Source organism: Stomoxys calcitrans, chromosome 3 (assembly GCF_963082655.1).
Source record: "Stomoxys calcitrans chromosome 3, idStoCalc2.1, whole genome shotgun sequence".
NCBI lineage: Eukaryota > Metazoa > Arthropoda > Insecta > Diptera > Muscidae > Stomoxys > Stomoxys calcitrans.
Window position 1 is genome coordinate 197,164,688 of NC_081554.1, and position 18,057 is coordinate 197,182,744.

Below are 18,057 nucleotides of genomic sequence, written 5' to 3' on the forward strand. Positions count from 1 at the left end.
TGGGTATGCCGACATGTAAGCTAAATTTGCAAGACCAGGCCCGAAGGACAGCGAATGATAGATGGTCACAAAAAAGGGGCTGTGATCATTCCAAAACTAAGTGACCTAATCTAGACTTGAAGAGGTCTACTGCTTTGCTGTCATTGGGTAGAACAGACGTCTCACTGTGTCCGTCATGACAGGTCACTGTCTAACCGGAAAACATGCTGATGGACTGGAGTTTGCCAGCAAGAACTTTTGCAGAAGCTGTGAGCACATTGAAGAAGAAGAGACTATAGACAACATTCTGTGTGTGTGTGTCCCACACTAGCAGTCAGAAGGAAATCCATTTTAGGTACTCCTTTCATTGAGAACCTGTCTGATTTAGCAGATGTGAATATTCGCATGTTATTGGGCTTTTAAAAGCGATCTGATTGGTTCAACGGTAGGAACTAGACGGTATCTTCCTTTTTCTGTTCCTGTGGTCTCACAATGGGCGAAAACGTCTAAGTAAGTCCGATGGTAGATTGCCACTTGAAACTAATCTAACCTAACCTAACCTAACGATGTCCTTGTATCTGCCCATCTTCCTGTCCATTGTAATCACTCTACAGCCTTCACAAATTGAGATATTGAGCTGAAATTTGGCACAGATGCGTATTTTAACTGCACGCAGGTTAAGTTCTTGAACAGGCCAAATCGAGCCATATTTGGATATAGCCTTGGATGTGGGAGATCGGTTTATAGCTCCCATATAAACCGATCTCCCGATTTGACTTCTTAAGCCACTAGAAGCCGCAATTTTTGTCCGATTAGGCTGAAATTTTGCACGTGATGTTTCTTTACGACTTCCAATAACTGTGCCAAGTACGGTCTAAATCGATCTATAACCTGATATAGCTCCTATATAAACCGATCTCCCGATTTGACTTCTTGAGCCACTAGAAGCCGCAATTTTTGTCCGATTTGGCTGAAAATTAGGGAAATTTTAGGACTTCCAACAACTGTGCCAAGTACGGTCTAAATCGGTCTATAACCTGATATAGCTCCCATATAGACAGATCGCCCGATTTGACTTCTTGAGCCACTGGAAGCCGCAATTTTTGTCCGATTTGGCTGAAATTGAGCTTGTTGTATTTTGTGATGACCTTCAACAACTAATGTACATTTTGCTCTTAGCATTCTATTATCTGCTTCGCTTCAAATATTATTTCATTTCATTCAACTACTAGTAAATGGGAAAAAGTTTCCTAACTAGCGGCTACATGGTTTATTTCCTATTTATTTTTTCTTACACGCCAGTAAATACTATGATGATGTAGTTGTTTACTCCTTTTTTGCAATACGATGATAATAGCCAAACAAGTAAAAGCGCGTGCAGTACGGCCGGGCCGAAAATTTTATACCCTTCACCAAGTATCGCATGGCAAAAATTCTTTGGAAGACTTTTACAATTTTATTGGAGCTCTACCAAATTAAGGAGAAAACAAAACACATTAAAAATTTCAGCCAAATCAGAAAGTAATTGCGTCCACTAGGGGCTCAAGAAGTCAACTCAGGCGATAGGTTTATATGGGAGCTATATCAACAGATGGACAAATTTGGCCGATTTACAATCCCAACCGACACAAATTATTAAGAAGTATTTGTGCAAAATTGCAAGCGCCTGGCTTCACTTTCGAAAATCAGACGGGCGGACAGACGGAGGGACGGACAGACAGAAAGACGGACGGACGGACGGACAGACGGACGGACAGACGGACGGACAGACGGACGAACAGACAGACAGACAGACGGACAGACAGACGAACGCGCGAACTAACATAGCTAAATCGACTTAGAATGTCGTGACTATCAAAAGAAATCCCCCTGTTCCTTAATGGAATGTTCATGGGCAAGTTTGCATTTGCAATAATACGTGAATATACTTGGGGTATCAGATCAATATTTCGCTGAGTTACACACGGAATGACCAAGTTAGTATGCCCCCATCCTATGATGGGTAATCACCATTTATATAGTTTTAGCTCAAAGAGATATTGCCACAGTTTTAGTAATCGTTTGAAACAATTTTTGTAGTTTTCAATTGCGTTAAAAATCCCTCTACCTATGTTGGCAAATAAAACAAAAACCCATTGTCGGAAACTTTCATTAAAAACTTTTGTAGTTTGTTGACAAATTTTTGTTTTGCCATAGTCTCTAACATGTCAATGAAAATAAAACTTTAAATTGACGATTTATACATGTCCCAAGTGCAACATTCAACTACAAGTCCCCTTGGGTGGGGTGACTGCTCAACCTAGCTGTGGGGCGTAGCAGAAAAACCATAAATTCCTTAATGCCATGCAGTATGTCCTGACCAGGACTAGCAGCCATAGAGATCCAATTACGTAGCTTTTTAATGAAATTAAAATAAATTCGGCACCAAAAGAATGGCAGAACGGTGCGAAAAAACAACAACGCCCGCTGCATAAACTTGCTACAAAAAAAAAGCAAAAAAAAAAACCCCGATAACTTTAAAACATATTATATGTCAGCTTGAAGCTGAGAGGTTTAATCCTTTCGTGTTTTGCCGCAGTACATTTAATGGATTTGTAGAGTGCCATACCAGGCACCAACCAACCAACCAACGAACTGAAAAAATTCCCCCAAAAACCTCTAAAAAACAAGCGAAATAATAGTTTGAATGTTTTTCGCTGTTGCGTTTATTTTTCGTACTCACCACTGCTCGACAAGCAGGACTGCGATAGATATCGCTGGCGCCCGATAAACTCTGGAAATACTTTTTTGTGCCATAAACTGTATCCATTTTGATTTACTCGCTAATGTCCTGGTCTCCAAAGGATGCTGTTCTGCCGGCTGAGGATGATCTGCCAGTTATTTGCAGCACTTTAATTTTTATTTATTTTGTTTTTTTTTTTTTTTTTCGCCAAAAGTGTGGTGTTGGCTTCGTTCTTTCTTTTTCTTTTTTTGCCGAGTTCTGTGAAATTTTAATATTTCACACTCACTCACATTTAGTGGAGGTTGAATGCAACATTCGGGTTGGGGGGTAACAGCGGCGACTATAGTTTTTGATGAAATTTATTTGAAACACTCACTGGCAAGGACCAAATGGGAAAACATAAAGTCCTTACTGGCTTTTTCTATGATGCTGTTGTTGCTGTTGACACAGTTTTTATGGGTGTTTTTCCAAAACGATCAATTTTCCTGTGATATTTCCATATTAAAAATATGTTCTATGTTCAGCTGGTTTTTTTTCTGCTTTTTTCCGTTGCTCCTCTCTGCACTTTGGTAAAACTTTTGTTTTTGTTTTCTCACACTAAATTTGCAACTTTGTTGTTTCGATGTAGGTTGTTGTTGTTGCTGCTACTGTTGCCCCTGTAACATGTTCTCCATGCAATAACAACAGCAAAAAAGCCCAGCATACAACAAAAAAAAATCTGTCCAATTAACTAATGAAGCATCTCCGGGGGGAGTGAAACAAGGATGCTGCGACGAGATATGTGTGGAAGGTTGTTGGTTTCCCAATAGTGCTCACGTTGAGAGCTTTCCACAAAAATGTGATGAAATTGATGAAGAACGATGAGTTTTGTGTTTTTAGCAAAACTTTTTCTGTTGCCATATGCCAATGTATTTGTTTGGCCTGTCGCCGTAATGTTGGAGTTTTTGTTTTTTTGGTTTTTTTGCACCAAACTCTGTTCTGACCAGTTAATAGTTTTATTTACACCACTACCTCGGTCACTGTAGCCAAAAAGAGAAAGAAAAAAATAAATCAAAATTAATAAAAAACCAATGAAGATTTTGGGTCAACACAGTTTAGAGAAATAAGGGCAAGGAAAAATACATAAAGAGAAAATATAATGAGAAATGAGAAACTATTTAGAACAAGTAAAAGCGTGCTAAGTTCGGCCGGGCCGAATCTTATATACCCTCCACCATGGATCGCATTTGTCGAGTTCATTTCCCGGCATCTCTTCTTAGGCAAAACAGGATATAAGAAAAGATTTGCTCAGCTATTAGAGCGATATCAAGATATGGTCCGGTTTGGACCACAATTAAATTATATGTTGGAGACCTGTGTAAAATGTCAGCCAATTCGAATAAGAATTGCGCCCTTTGGGGGCTCAAGAAGTGAAAGAGAGAGATCGGTTTATATGGGAGCTGTATCAGGCTATAGACCGATTCAGACCATAATAAACACGTATGTTGATGGTCAAGAAAGGATCCGTCGTACAAAATTTCAGGCAAATCGGATAATAATTGCGACCTCTAGAGGCTTAAGAATTCAAGAACCCAAATCGGTTTATATGGCAGCTATATCAGGTTGTGGACCGATTTGAACCATACTTAGTGCAGTTGTTGGACATCATAATAAAATACTTCGTGCAAAAATTCTTTCAAATCGGATAAGAATTGCGCCCTCTAGAGGATCAAGAAGTCAAGACCCAAAATCGGTTTATATGACAGCTATATCAAAACATGGACCCATTTAAACCATACTTAGCGCAGTTGTTGAAAATTTTAAAATTTCAGTTAAATCGGACCAAAATTGCGTCCTCTAGAGACTCAAGAAGTCAAGACCCAAGATTGGTTTATATGGCAGCTGTATCAAAACATGGACCGATTTTGATGAAATTTTGCAGTCATATGAGGAAGCACCCCATGCCAAATTTGGTAAAGATCAGACCAAAATTGTGGCTCCTATAGCCTTAAACGTCCGTATCGGATGAAAGATATATATGGGAGCTATATATAAATCTGAACAGATTTTGTTCGAAATCTATAGAGTTTGTCCTTGGGCCAAAAGGCTCCTGCGCAAAATTTCATGACAATCGGGCAATTAATGCGATCTGTAACTTGATCACAAGAATACATGGGCATACAGACGGACATAGCTTAATCGAATCAGGAAGTGATTCAATGGGTCTAGCTCTTCTCCTTCTAAGCGTTGCCAACAAATGCACAAAGTTATAATACCTTGTAAGACAGTGGTGGTGTAGGGTATAAAAATCAATTTGTATTTGTTTGTTTGTTGGTATGTTTGTTTGTGTGATCCCTTGGTGAAAATAGGGCACTACATTTTTTGATATCTGAAGGGGGGCGGGCCTCCCCCTTTCCCTAATTTCCACAAACGGCAGATTGAGTGATGGGTGGTGCGATTTCAGCGAAATTTTTTATGCTCTCTTATAGTAACCAGTAACAAATAGAGTACTAAATAAAAATTTAGTAGCCAAATTTCAGATGGGGTACCTAGGGGGGCTGCCCCATTCCCAAAACCAGCCAAATATATATTTAGACCAATCACAGCAATATGGGACTCAAATGAAAGGTATTTAAGATTAGAAAATGTATCTGATATCCAGTTGTCGGACCAAGTGTTAGGGGGACCACCCCAACCCCCAAAACACCCCTTAATCGGACATATTTACCGACCATGGCAATATGGGACTCAAATGAAGGGTATTTGCGAGTAGAATACGAATCTGATATCCAAATGTGGGATCAAGTTTCTGGGGGTCCACCTCTTCCTCAAAACACCCCCCAAACAGGACTTATTTACTGACCATGGCAATGTAGGACTCAAATGAATTGTATTTAAGATTAGAAAACGAATTTGATTTCCAATTGTCGGACCAAGTGTTTGGGGGACCACCCCAACCCCCAAAATCGGACAAATTGAAAGGTCTTTGGAAATAAAGATCGAATCTGATATCAATATTCAGGAAAAGTGTCTATGGGGCCATCCCACCCCCATAACACCACCCAAATAGGAAGTATTTGGAGACCATTGCAATATGAGGCTCAAATAATAGGTTTTTTAGAATAGAACACGAATCCAATTTTGGGGTCATGTGTTTGGTGGACGCCTCATCGTGTTAGCTCGCTTTAAACCAATGGCAATATGGGGTTTATTTGAGTGAAGAGCACGATGCTGATATTTTTTTAGGGCCAAGTGTATGGGGACCACCTTACCCCCGAAAACACCCCTAAATCAGACATCATGAGAATATCGGGCTGAATAAAGTATTTTAAGAATGGAGTACACCTTACATCCAAATTTAAATTCGTGGACCAATAAAGATTATATGGGATTCAGACAAAGGCACTTATATTGCTAAACTGTTAGTCAAGCGATATACTATTTTCGTTGCATAGTATGTCTTTTATTGACGAAAATAAATATTCAAAGAAAAATTTTGCTCCATATAAAGTAAAAGAATACGCAGCGGAGCGGGCCAGCTCAATATTTTCATTGACTTACTAGTTCTAACATTCATCTTAGAAAGTCCAATTATTCCACATCTTATTTACTTTGAATTTTCTTTCGTTCCTTTAAATAGTGGCGCAAATTGAATAAATTGTCCAACTTTGTCAACATAAGTGCAAGTTTTATATTCATAACCATAATGCTGTGCATACCAAAAGATTTCGTTAAAAAGTGAGTTGGCCATCTAACAAAATTTTGCCTTTTCCCAAGTCCCCTCAGCCGAATATAAAAGACACACCTTGGCACAACGGGTCTTATAATTTTCACATTCTGTCTTTTGTTCGTGGTGATTATGATGGAAAATAAAAATGAAAACTCTTTTCACAAACAGCTACAACGGCAAACTGTTTCCATGAAAAGCATCTCTATTAGCAAGAAATCGCACTCGCATTCGCTCTCCCAAATGTTGATGATGCGGTAGATGTTGTCCATGTGGTTGCATCTTCATACAGTTGCAGTGGCCAAACTGGTTTCTTTAAGCCATGAAAGGTAGGTGGTTTGGTGAGACTGACTACCCCATGATGATGATGATGATGCAGCAGCCAACTTTTGTTTATTTTATTTTCTATGGACTTTATTAACCGCAAGAAATGGAAAAGCATTGAAACAAATTGAGAGAGTGAGAAAGATAGTAGGAAAAACAATCTCAAGAAATTGAAATTAAAATTAAATAAAACTGGTATTTGTTTTTTTTTTTCATGGCTGCTTCTTCTACACTTGGCGCCTTAGCCCACCTCTTCATAATAATTTTTAATGCTCTGTGCAGTTTTTCGTTTTAGTTCTTCTGAAGGTGACATTTCTTCTCAAGTATACAGAAAGACTAGTGGCCGCTGGTAAAGCAGCAAAGTGTCTTTTCTATTTCTAAATCATAAAGTGAAAGGGTTCATGGCATTCAACTCTTAAAGGTTTTTCGAATGAAAATCGAGGATATTCATTGTGAATGTCAAAATGGAATGGAATCAAAAGGAAAGTCAACTGTTTGAGATGGCACAAACGCTGCTTTTGTGTTTGATTCATGCAACCTAATGAATGAATGACATCTACGGTAGCGTCATCTTCAAACCACAGAAGAGGTTCAATGGAAAGCGAAAGTCCCACTGCTTTTGTGTTTGCTAAGCTAAGAATCGTTAACAAAAGCGAAGGCTTTGTGATGGCTTTAGTTATGAAATGCGTTGCATTTCAAAGATTATTTTTCCAAATGTTAAGGGGATTTATCATATTTAAAAAACAATTTTGTTTTTGTACCCATCACCATAGGATAGGAGTATAATAATTTAGGCATTCCGTTTGTAACATCTCAAAATATTGACCTGCGACCCTATAAAGTATATATTATTGATATGTCAAGACATATGTAGTCAATCAAACCACATGCGTCCGTCCCTCCCTCCCTCCGTCTGTTTAAATCACGATAGCGGTCGCACGAATTAAGATATCCGAGAAACTTTGCACTGAAATCGGTATCGGTTCAGATTTTAATACAACTCCCATTTAATTGATCCTTCGATTAGATTTCTTGAGCCTATAGAAACCGCAATTGTGTTCCGATTGGGCAAGAACTCGGCACATAGTGTTCTGTTACAAATTCCAACAACCGTGTTGAATTCAATTCGAATCGGTTTATAACCTGATATAGCTCCCATATAAGCCGCACGATTTGAAATCTAAAGCGCTAGGAAACCGCCATTGTTGTCCAAATTGGCTAAAAGTTTGCACATAACGTTCTGTTAGGACTTCCTACTAGCTTGGCAGGTAACGTCCAAATCGATCCTTAACCTGTTATAGTAGCTACCATATAAGACAATCTCCCGATTGGCTTTCTACAGCCCTGAGGAATTTTAAATTTCACCGGTTGGCTAAATTCTACCATCTGTGAAAATTTCATGAAAATTGGCTCAGCCAAGTCTATTTGAAACAAACAAAGCAGCATTTTTATGTAATAGACTAGCTGCACCCGGCCCGCTCTGCTGCGCATTGTTTGTACCACCCGAAAAACATGTTTCTTACTTTTTAGGTAATTGGATTCGATATCTGACAACTTAATCGTATTCTACTCCCGAATACCTTTCATTTGAGTCCCATATTGCCTTGATCGGTTCACCTTTGACTTTTGGCGTAGCTGTTGGGGTAAGGGGGTGGGTCCGCCCCGCTTCAGATATCAAAAAATTATATAGCCCATTGCTCCTTCTAGACCAATTAACACAATCTGTGGGATTTTAAAGAAATTCGAGTCTAACGGAACAAACAAACAAATACAAACATTTGGGCTAAGTTCCAGAAAAATGTCAAAGAGCCAAATACTACTCACTGTCCCAAATTTTGGCGAAATCGGACAATATATGCGCCTTTTATGGCCCCAAAACCTTAAATCGAGATATCGGTATATATGGCAGCTATATCCAAATCTGGACCGATCAGAGCCGAATTGAAGAAGGATATCAAAGCTCACTTTTCTAAATTTTGGCGACATCCGACAATAAATGTGCCTTTTATGGGCTCAAAACCTTAAATCGAGAGATTGGTCAATATGGCAGCTATATCGAAATCCTGACCGATCTGAACAAATTAAAGAATAATGTCAAGGGGCTTAACTTAACTAACTCTTCCAAATTTCAGTGACATCGGACATTAAATGCGCCTTTTATGGGCCCAAAACTTAAATCGAGGGATCGATATATATGGCAGCTATATCCAAATCTGGACCGATCTGTGCTATATTGCAGAAATATGTCGAGGGGCTTAACTTAACTCACTGGTCCAAATTACGGCGTTATCGGACACTAAGTACGCCTTTTACGGGCCCAAAACCTTAAATCGAGAGATCGATATATATGGGAGCTATATCCAAATCTGAATCAATTTGGGCTAAGTTCCAAAAAAATGTCGTAGAGCCTAATACAACTCACTGTCCCGAATTTCGGCCAACTCGGACAATTAATGCGCCTTTTATGGGCTCAAAACCTTAAATCGAGAGATCGGGCCATATGGTAGCTATATCCTATTCTGGACCGATCTGAGCCCAATTGAAGAAGGATATCGAAAGGCCTAACACAACTCACTGTCCCGAATTTCTTCGAACTCGGACAATAAATTAACCTTTTATGGCCCCAAGACCTTAAATTGAGAGATCGGTCTATATGGCAGCTATATCCAAATCTGGACCGATCTGTGCCATATTGCAGAAATATGTCGAGGGGCTTAACTTAACTCAGTGTCCCAAATTTCGGCGTTATCGGACGCCTTTTATGGGCCTAAAGCCTTAAATCGAGAGATTAGTCTGTATAGCAGCTATATCCAAATCTGAACGGATCTGGGCCAAATTAAAGAGGGTTGTCGAAGAACCTAACTTAACTCCCCGTCCTAAATTTCGGCGACATGGAATAATAAATGCGAGTTTCAAGGGGCCAAAACCTAAAATCGAGAGATCGGTCTATAAGGCAGCTACATCCAAACCTAGACCGATCAGAGCCAAATTGCAGAAATATATCGAAGGGCTTAAGACAACTCATTCTCTCAAATTTCAGCAAAATCGGACATTAAATGTGGCTTTTATGGGCCCAAGGCCCTTAATCGGTGGATCGGTCTATATGGGGGCTATATCAGGATATAGTCCGCTATAGCCCATCTTCGAACTTAACCTGTTTATGGACAAAAAAATACAATCTGTGCAAAGTTTCAGCTCAATATCTCTATTTTTAAAGACTGAAGCGTGATTCCAACAGAAAGACGGACGGACATGGCTAGATCATCTTAGATTTCTATGCTGATCAAGAATATATATACTTTATAGGGTCGGAAATGGATATTTCGAGGTGTTGCATCAAGAATGGCTTCGGGTTACCAAATTTTATTGACGGCAGTCCTCTGGCCTTCACGGTCAAATCGTCTGTTTTTTCATTCCCCCTTACTCCGGAGGCCACCGTAGCGCAGAGGTTACCATATCCACCTATGACGCTGAACGCCTGGGTTCGAATCCTGGCGAGGCCATTAGAAAAAATTTTCAGCGGTGGTTTTCCCCTCCTATCCCAATCTCCCCATAGAATTTTCGTCGTCCCACCGACCATTTCGTTGTTTCACAGTGCGTCGACATGAATGGCTTCGGGTTACCAAAGTTTATTGACGGCAGTCCTCTGGCCTTCACTGCCAAATCATCTGCTTTTTCATTCCCCCTTACTCCGGAGGCCACCGTAGCGCAAAGGTTAACATATCCACCTACGCCGCTGAACTCCTGGAGAGACCATAAGAAATAATTTTCAGCGGTGATTATCCCCTCCTAATGCTGGCAACATGTGTGAGGTACTATGCCATGTAAAACTTCTCTCCAAAAGAAGTGTCGCACTGCGGCACGCCGTTCGGACTCGGCTATAAAATGGATGCCCCTTATCATTGAGCTAAAATTTGAATCGGACTGCACTCATTGTTATGTGTGAATTTTGCCCCTGTTCCTTAGTGGAATATTCATGGGAAAAATTTGCACTTGCTTTACTCCGCTATGGCTCGGCACTCAAACGATGAGGATCGTGCCTTCCTCAGAAACACTCCCTTTTACACTTTTAGACTGTTCGTGACTTTACCGTCCTGATTGTAATTGCACCAGGATAGTTTATTGTCCGCATAGACGCTTACACTCGATGTCCTCGCGTAAACACCACACCACCTCACGCATTCCGTGATCTCCCGGTTCTCCGCCTTTAGGACCGTATTATGACCAGGCAGTATAGATCTCAGTTCCTGAGTTCTTAATGTAGACCCCCACATCCACTCTGTCATATTGCTTTGATCCATCTGTGTAGCATGATCTTCCAGACGGCTATACCAGATTTCTGTCAATGCAATAGTGCGCCGCTGGCAGCAATGCTTTACACTCAGCCATATGTGTCGTCTCAGATATTCAGCCGGAAATCTCTTCCATTACTTCCAGGTTTCCTCACGCTGCCTCGATTATACCGGTTTATAAATGCCCATGCAAAGGAAATGGGGTGATAGATACGTGAGCTCTATCTATAACCTATTAAATTCACCACTAATGTCGGAAGTTTTAAGAGAATCCTTCGTGCAAAATATCGTGAATATCGGTTAACAAACGACTATATTTTGGCAGCATTAGTCCAAATAGGAAACCACCGTAGCGCGGAGTTTAGCATGTTCGCCTACGATGCTGAACACCAGGTTTCGAATCCTGGCGAGAACATCATGAAATTTTTCAGCGGTGGTTATCCCTTCCTAATGCTGGCGACATTTGGGAGGTACTATACCATTTGGTACGGCAGCCATGTAAAAACATCTCCACAAAGAGGTGTCGCACTGCGGCTCGCCATTCGGACTCGGCTATAAAATGGAGGTCTCTTATCATTGAGCTAAAAACTTGAATCGGACAACACTCATTGACATGTGAGAAGTTTGCCCCTGTTCCTTAATGGAATGTTCATGGGCAAAAATCAAAAATCATGGAGCTACCCACCCCCACAAAATCCCCTAAGCATGCCAATAGGCCGAGTATGGAATTGAAAGACCAAGTACCTATGATTGTTCCAATTTAATCCAATCTCTCTACCAATTTAGCTACAGTACGCTTTAGAGTAACACGAAGACTTTCAATGAAAATTCCATTTAACTTCGATATCATATGAATGTGATATTCACTCTACCCTTTTCTAAGCATTTCATACACTCTGTAATTACTTTTGAACTCTTAACAATGCACTTATAATTGTAAGTTTTCCATATCACTCATTAAGGCTTTTATGAATGCCAAATGCATTGCCTCCATCATCAGAATCACTTGAAGTTAGTTTCACTTTCAATCATAATCTTCAACACTCTGACTTCATTTTTCCATTTTTGAAATAAATGATGTTGTGCCATATTCATTAACTACATGGTTCTATGGCTATGAATCGTTCCACTTTCGCTCTTATTTGCATTCCTTAAAAGGTTATGATTAACCAACACACAAACACCCAACACCTACTTCTTGGCCATAAATAAAACTCAACAATTCAATTTCGTTTCCAAAAGAAAAGAGAAGAATAAAAAAATTTTTATTTATGAAAACTTGGATTTGTTATTACCCAGTTAACACCTTGGGCACAATTGCATTACGGCTTGGTATTCTTCAAGCAAATACACAGAGAGAGAAAAATGTTTCCGGTATGTTTAACTCGAAACAGAGTTCAACCATGAAAGATGGGTGGCACTTGTCATAGAATTTGGAAATTTTTCCTTCCATCATTTATTTGAAAAAAAAAAAATCAATCATACCCCAGTTTGATGGCATTTATTTGTTGCAAAAATATTACAAAATATTTTTTCTCACCGTGTACTATCAACAGCCACACCACAGTAATCGCCCAAATGTTTACCCCGCATACTTAACACACTCTGCTACACTCTGCTACACTCATGCGTTAATGGGGTAATCGTTAACAGAAAAGTAAAAGTTTCTTTAATCTGAAAAACAACAACTGCAGCAACAACAACAACATGAGTATCATTATTTAAATAATCCAGTTGAAAATAAAAACAACAACAACCCAGAAATGACCATAAAGAATTTACGATGCCGAGAAGCCCAAAACCGAATCTGAAGAATTCGAAAACAAAACACAAGAAAAAGCTAAACCTAAGAAAACAAATAAAATTTCACTGTCATTATATTTCGGTCACTCGGTCTGTCTGTCCGTCCGTCTGTGGTACTGGTGGAGGCGTTTTGGGATAACAAAAAAATGTATACCTATCTGTCCATTCGCATGTCTGTGGGGCTTCCATGATGATGGTTATTTTGGCTGTTCCACTCTCTGCTTCAGCCTTTGTGGCTTATTCTCTTTGTTGTCAATGCTTGGGTGATGATTTTCAGTTTTTTGTTTGAGCTTGGCATGGCGAGTATGTCTTTGACTTTAACATGGACGTGATGAACATGATGGCGTTGACCTGATTTGCATGCTACAAGATAAACAAACAGCCAGCCAGCCAACGACAAGAACCCCAACAACAACAACAATTGTTGGTAGACATTACTAGTCAGCTCATCGCAATCGGACTTCTTGACTTGACACTGGCAATGACTGAAGAACTGACTAATGTCTCATAGAGCAGCAATCTGGTGGTTTTTGTTGTTTTAGGCTTCTTTTTGCAGAGAAATAAATTCTTTTGATATAAAAAAAGACATGCGGCGGACACTTTTACATGGTCACTCGAACCAGTCATCTATCTGCCATGTAAATTAAGTGTAAGACACATGAATTACATTTCAGCTTAGTCCAGTTTTTGTTGGTTGGCGAAATTACTATGCTGCGTTAATAGATGAATGCATAGCTACAGCCATTGGTCATTGAATTAGAATAGTAGGGGAAGGACTGAAGTTATTACTAAGCAAAACTTCCTAAAAACTGGAGGCCGGGACAACATGGAGCCCACCGTACCGCAGAGGTTAGCATGACCGCCTATGACGTTGAACGCCTGGGTTCGAATCCTGGCTAGAAAACAAGTAAAACAAGTTCTCGGTTATATATGTAAACCAATTTTCGTAAAAATCCGGTGAAAAATGCATAGCTGCTATGGGGCATACCCCAAATACTAATAAGTACAAGTCATTGTTCATGGGGACAATATGGGTATCAAATGAAAAGTATGTGGGAGTAAATAACGAATCTAGCATACAAATTCATGTCGAAGTATAGGTGCTCACCCCACCCCCTCAAAAACGACCAAAGTGGGCACATAAGCCAATCACGGATATATGGGACTCGGTTTGTTTGTTCCGTATAGACTGAACAACGGCAGAACCGATTTTCTGGACATTTTCGCATATTGTGTAGGTTGGTCTGGAAGGAAAGATAGGCTATATATCGAAAAGGGGGCGGACCCTCCCCCTTATGCGAAAAACACAACCGTAAATCAAAAGAGGACTGATCGGGACAATATAGGTATCAAATGAAAGGTATTCGAGAGTAGAATACGAATATGGTATTAAAATTTGAATCTTAGTACCCATCGGGCCGCACCAGCCCCAAACTCCCTCAAACAGACATATTGGATGTTCATATCAATATGGGGCTCAAATGAAAGGTATTCGGAGGTATATTACGAATATGGTCAGGAAGTAGAAAAAGGCTTTATAATTTATTGATAACGGAAGTGGGCGGACCCTCCACCTTTAGCCCAAAAACACCACCCAAAATCAAAAGTGGACCTTTAGAGACAATATGGGTATCAAATTAAAGTACGTGGGAATAGATAATGAATCTGGTATACAAATTCATATCGAAGTATAGGGGGTCAAGCCACCCCCACAAAAAGCCCAAAGTGGGCACATAAGCCAATCACGGATATATGGAACTCGGTTTGTTTGTTCCGTATAGACTGAAAAACAGCAGAACCGATTTTCTCGAAATTTTCGCATATTGTGTAGGTTGGTTTGGAAGGAAACTTAGTCTATATGTCAAAAGGGGGACGGACGCTCCCCCTTATGCGAAAAACACAACCCAAAATCAAAAATGCACAATATAGGTATCAAACGAAAGGTATTATTGAGTATAAGTACCCATCGGGCCGCACGAGCTCCAAACTCCCCCAAACAGACATATTGGACGTTCATTTCAATATGGGGCTCAAATGAAAGGTATTCGGGAGTAGATTTCTAATCTGGCATACAAAATCAGATCGAAGTATAGGGGGTCACGCCACCCCTCAAAAATGTCATTGGGCCCCTTATGACTATATGATACTTGGCTGAGCAGATTTTACCCAGCGGGTAGTAGAAAACGAGTTTGAAATCCAATTTTGGAGCCAAGTGTTTTGGAATACGCCCCGAAAGCACCCACTGAACTGAACTTCATTTCCGTTGGGAATAAAGAACGAATTTGATGTCTAATTTCAGTAATTTCAAAGTGCCGGTGTCCAACCGATTCCGATTCAAGTTTAAACTCAATGATAAGGGACCTTTTTTTATACCTCCTCCGAACGGCGTCCCGCAGTGCGACACCTCCTTGCGGACAATTTTTTAAATTACCATGCATGGCTTTGAACCTCCGCATTCAGGGCGAAGTGTTCCCACCCTAAAAAGATATTCGAGAGTTAAATAAGGCGCAGCGGAGCGGGTCCGGTTCGGCTAGTATCTAAATATAAACCTACCTGAACCATAAACGACAAGGTTGTTGAAAAGCCTCACTTAAATCACTGTGTCAAATTTCAGTGAAATCGGATTATAAATGCGCCTTTTATGGGCCAAGACTCTAAACCGAGAGATCGGCCTGTGTGGCAGCTATAACCAAATCAGGACCGATCTGAGCCAAATTAAAGAAGAAGAATATCGAAGGGCCTAACACAACTCACTGTCTCAAATTTTGGCTAAATCGGACAATAAAGGCACATTTTATGGACCCAAAACCATAAATCGAGAGATAGGGCTATATGGCAGCTATATCCAAATCTGGACCTAACGATCGAAGGGCCTAACACAACTCACTGTACCAAATTTCGGTGACATCGGACAATAAATGCGCCTTTTATGGGCCCTAAACCTTAAATCGAAAGATCGGTCTATATGGCAGCTATATCCAAATCTGAACCGATCTGGACCAAATTGAAGGAAGACGTTGAAGGGACTAATACATCTCACTGTCAGAAATTTTGGCTATATCGGACAAAAATGCGCCTTTTATGGGCCTAAGACCCTAAATCGGCGGATCGATCTATAGAACAGCTATATCCAAAACTGGACCGATCTGGACCAAATTGAAGAAGGATTTCGAAGGGCCTACCACAACTCACTGTCCCAAATTTCAGCAAAATCGGTTAATAAATGTGGCTTTTATTGGCCTAAGACCCTAAATAGGCGGATATGGGGGCTATATCAAAATATAGTCCGATATAGCCCATCTTCGTACTTAACCTGCTTATGGAGAAAAACAGAATCTGTGCAAGTTTCAGCTCAATGTCTCTACTTTTAAAGACTGTGATTTCAACAGACAGACTGACGGACAAACGGACGGACATGGGTAGATATCGTCTTAGATATTTATGCTGATCAAGAATATTTGTACTTTATAGGGTCGGAAATGGATATTTCGATGTGTTGCAAACGGAATGAGAAAATGAATATACCCCCATCCTTCGGTGGTTGGTATAAAAATTTCAGCGGTGGTTATCGCCTCCTAATGCTGGCGACATTTGTGAGGTAATATGCCATGTAAAAACTTCTCCTCAAAGAGATGTAGCACTGCGGCATGCCGTTGAGACTCGGCTATTAAAAAAGGGTCCCCTTATCATTGACAGCACTCATTGATATGTTAGAAGTTTGCCCTTGATCCTTAATGGAATATTCATCGACAAATTTGCATTGGACATGACATGAAAAATAGTTGGCTGTTAATACCCTTATTTGATTAAAAGTTAAACTGGGATACTTTCCGATATGATACCCCAAAGAATGCAGCGAAGCAAACCCTCCCACACACTCTTTTTTTCAAATTATGCAAAAGTTCATATGAAAATTTAATTCGAAATCTAACAAAGGTATTTTCTAACAGCCAAGATTTTCCAAGTCTCAGAATGGGACCCTGTCACCACAACTAGCCAAACGCTGTATTTGAATAACAAAGAAATATGAGAGCGAACAAAAGCAGGGGGCCAGCAAAACGGTAAACCGTAACATTAGATAAACAGTGTATGTGGAAATTTCACTTTAGCTGGTTGACCATTGGCCGTTGTTCTTTGTGCCGTTCTCTTTCTACTTTATAATTACAATTGTGTTGTTTTTTTTTGTGAAAAGGAGTTGGAGGAGTAGGAGAAGACAATAGCATAAACGTTTTCTAGAGTGCATGGAAAGTATTTAAATCATTATCATATTTGCAGACTCTCTTTTAAACACTCTGGGTAAAAATGATGCCTGGTCCAACATGGAATCACAAGAAACACATGGAGACATACACACTTGTGGATGTGTATGTAGGTGTGCATGCATGTGGGGTTGTGAGATCTAATCTAGGTCCATCCATGCATTTGATTCTGTGCCAACTTGGCCGTCGTTCTGTTGGCAGGCGGCGAAGGAGTATGTCTTAACACACATTTGCCTTATTTGCCCCATTCAAGTGTCTGCCTCTCTTAGTTGGTCCACTTGAGACCGGAAGTGCAATTGAATCGAAAGTGTGAAATGAAGTGTTTCACTTACTTAGCAAACTGTTGTCAAACAAATAAAAAAAGGAAATTGAAATAATGTTGTTGTCGTTAACTGCAAATGCATTTCATTCGGCATTGTTGTAATTGTTTAACTAGACACACTTCCGCCTTCATGGCACTTAGGTGGTTAGTTTTGGGCCAGTTTAAGAGGTAAAAATAACTACACCAAGAATTTGAGGAATAAAAAAATCTTGAATTAGATGTTCTCTTCTTTGGGAAGTACTTCGCCAATTTTTTTGGCAAGTTGAATTATCGACATTCTTTAAATTGTCACATACAAAATAGTCTTCTCCTGGAAAACTTTAAGCTTGACAAATTGCTTAAATTTTGATAAGTTCATAAATTTACTTAAAACAATCAACCGCAATCAATACAGTGTCGCGAAAAATATCATGCATGCAGTGGCATGAAAAATTAGCGTATGGACAGTCATAAATATAGAGAAGGGTAGTCATAAATATGAAAGGAAGGACGGAGCCAAAGAAGAATGGAAGGAAGGTTGAACGGAAGAAAGCATGAAAGGAAGGATGGAAGGAAGGGTGGAAGGAAGGATGGATGGAAGGAAGAAAAGATAGATGGAAGAAAGGATGGATGAAAGGAAGGAAGGAAGGATGGAAGGAAGGATGGAAGGA

The 18,057-nt window shown here is 39.9% G+C and overlaps 1 protein-coding gene across 1 annotated transcript in view; it reads right to left on the minus strand.

Annotated features, from left to right (window-relative positions):
• LOC106088390 (mucin-2) overlaps positions 1-18,057 on the minus strand; it is a 151,203-nt gene that overhangs the window by 74,313 nt on the left and 58,833 nt on the right. Inside the window, exon 2 of the mRNA XM_013253889.2 lies at positions 2,702-3,720. Within this exon, the coding sequence (XP_013109343.2) occupies positions 2,702-2,788 (87 nt within the window). The 5' untranslated portion in view covers positions 2,789-3,720. The remainder of the gene's footprint in view (positions 1-2,701; positions 3,721-18,057) is intronic.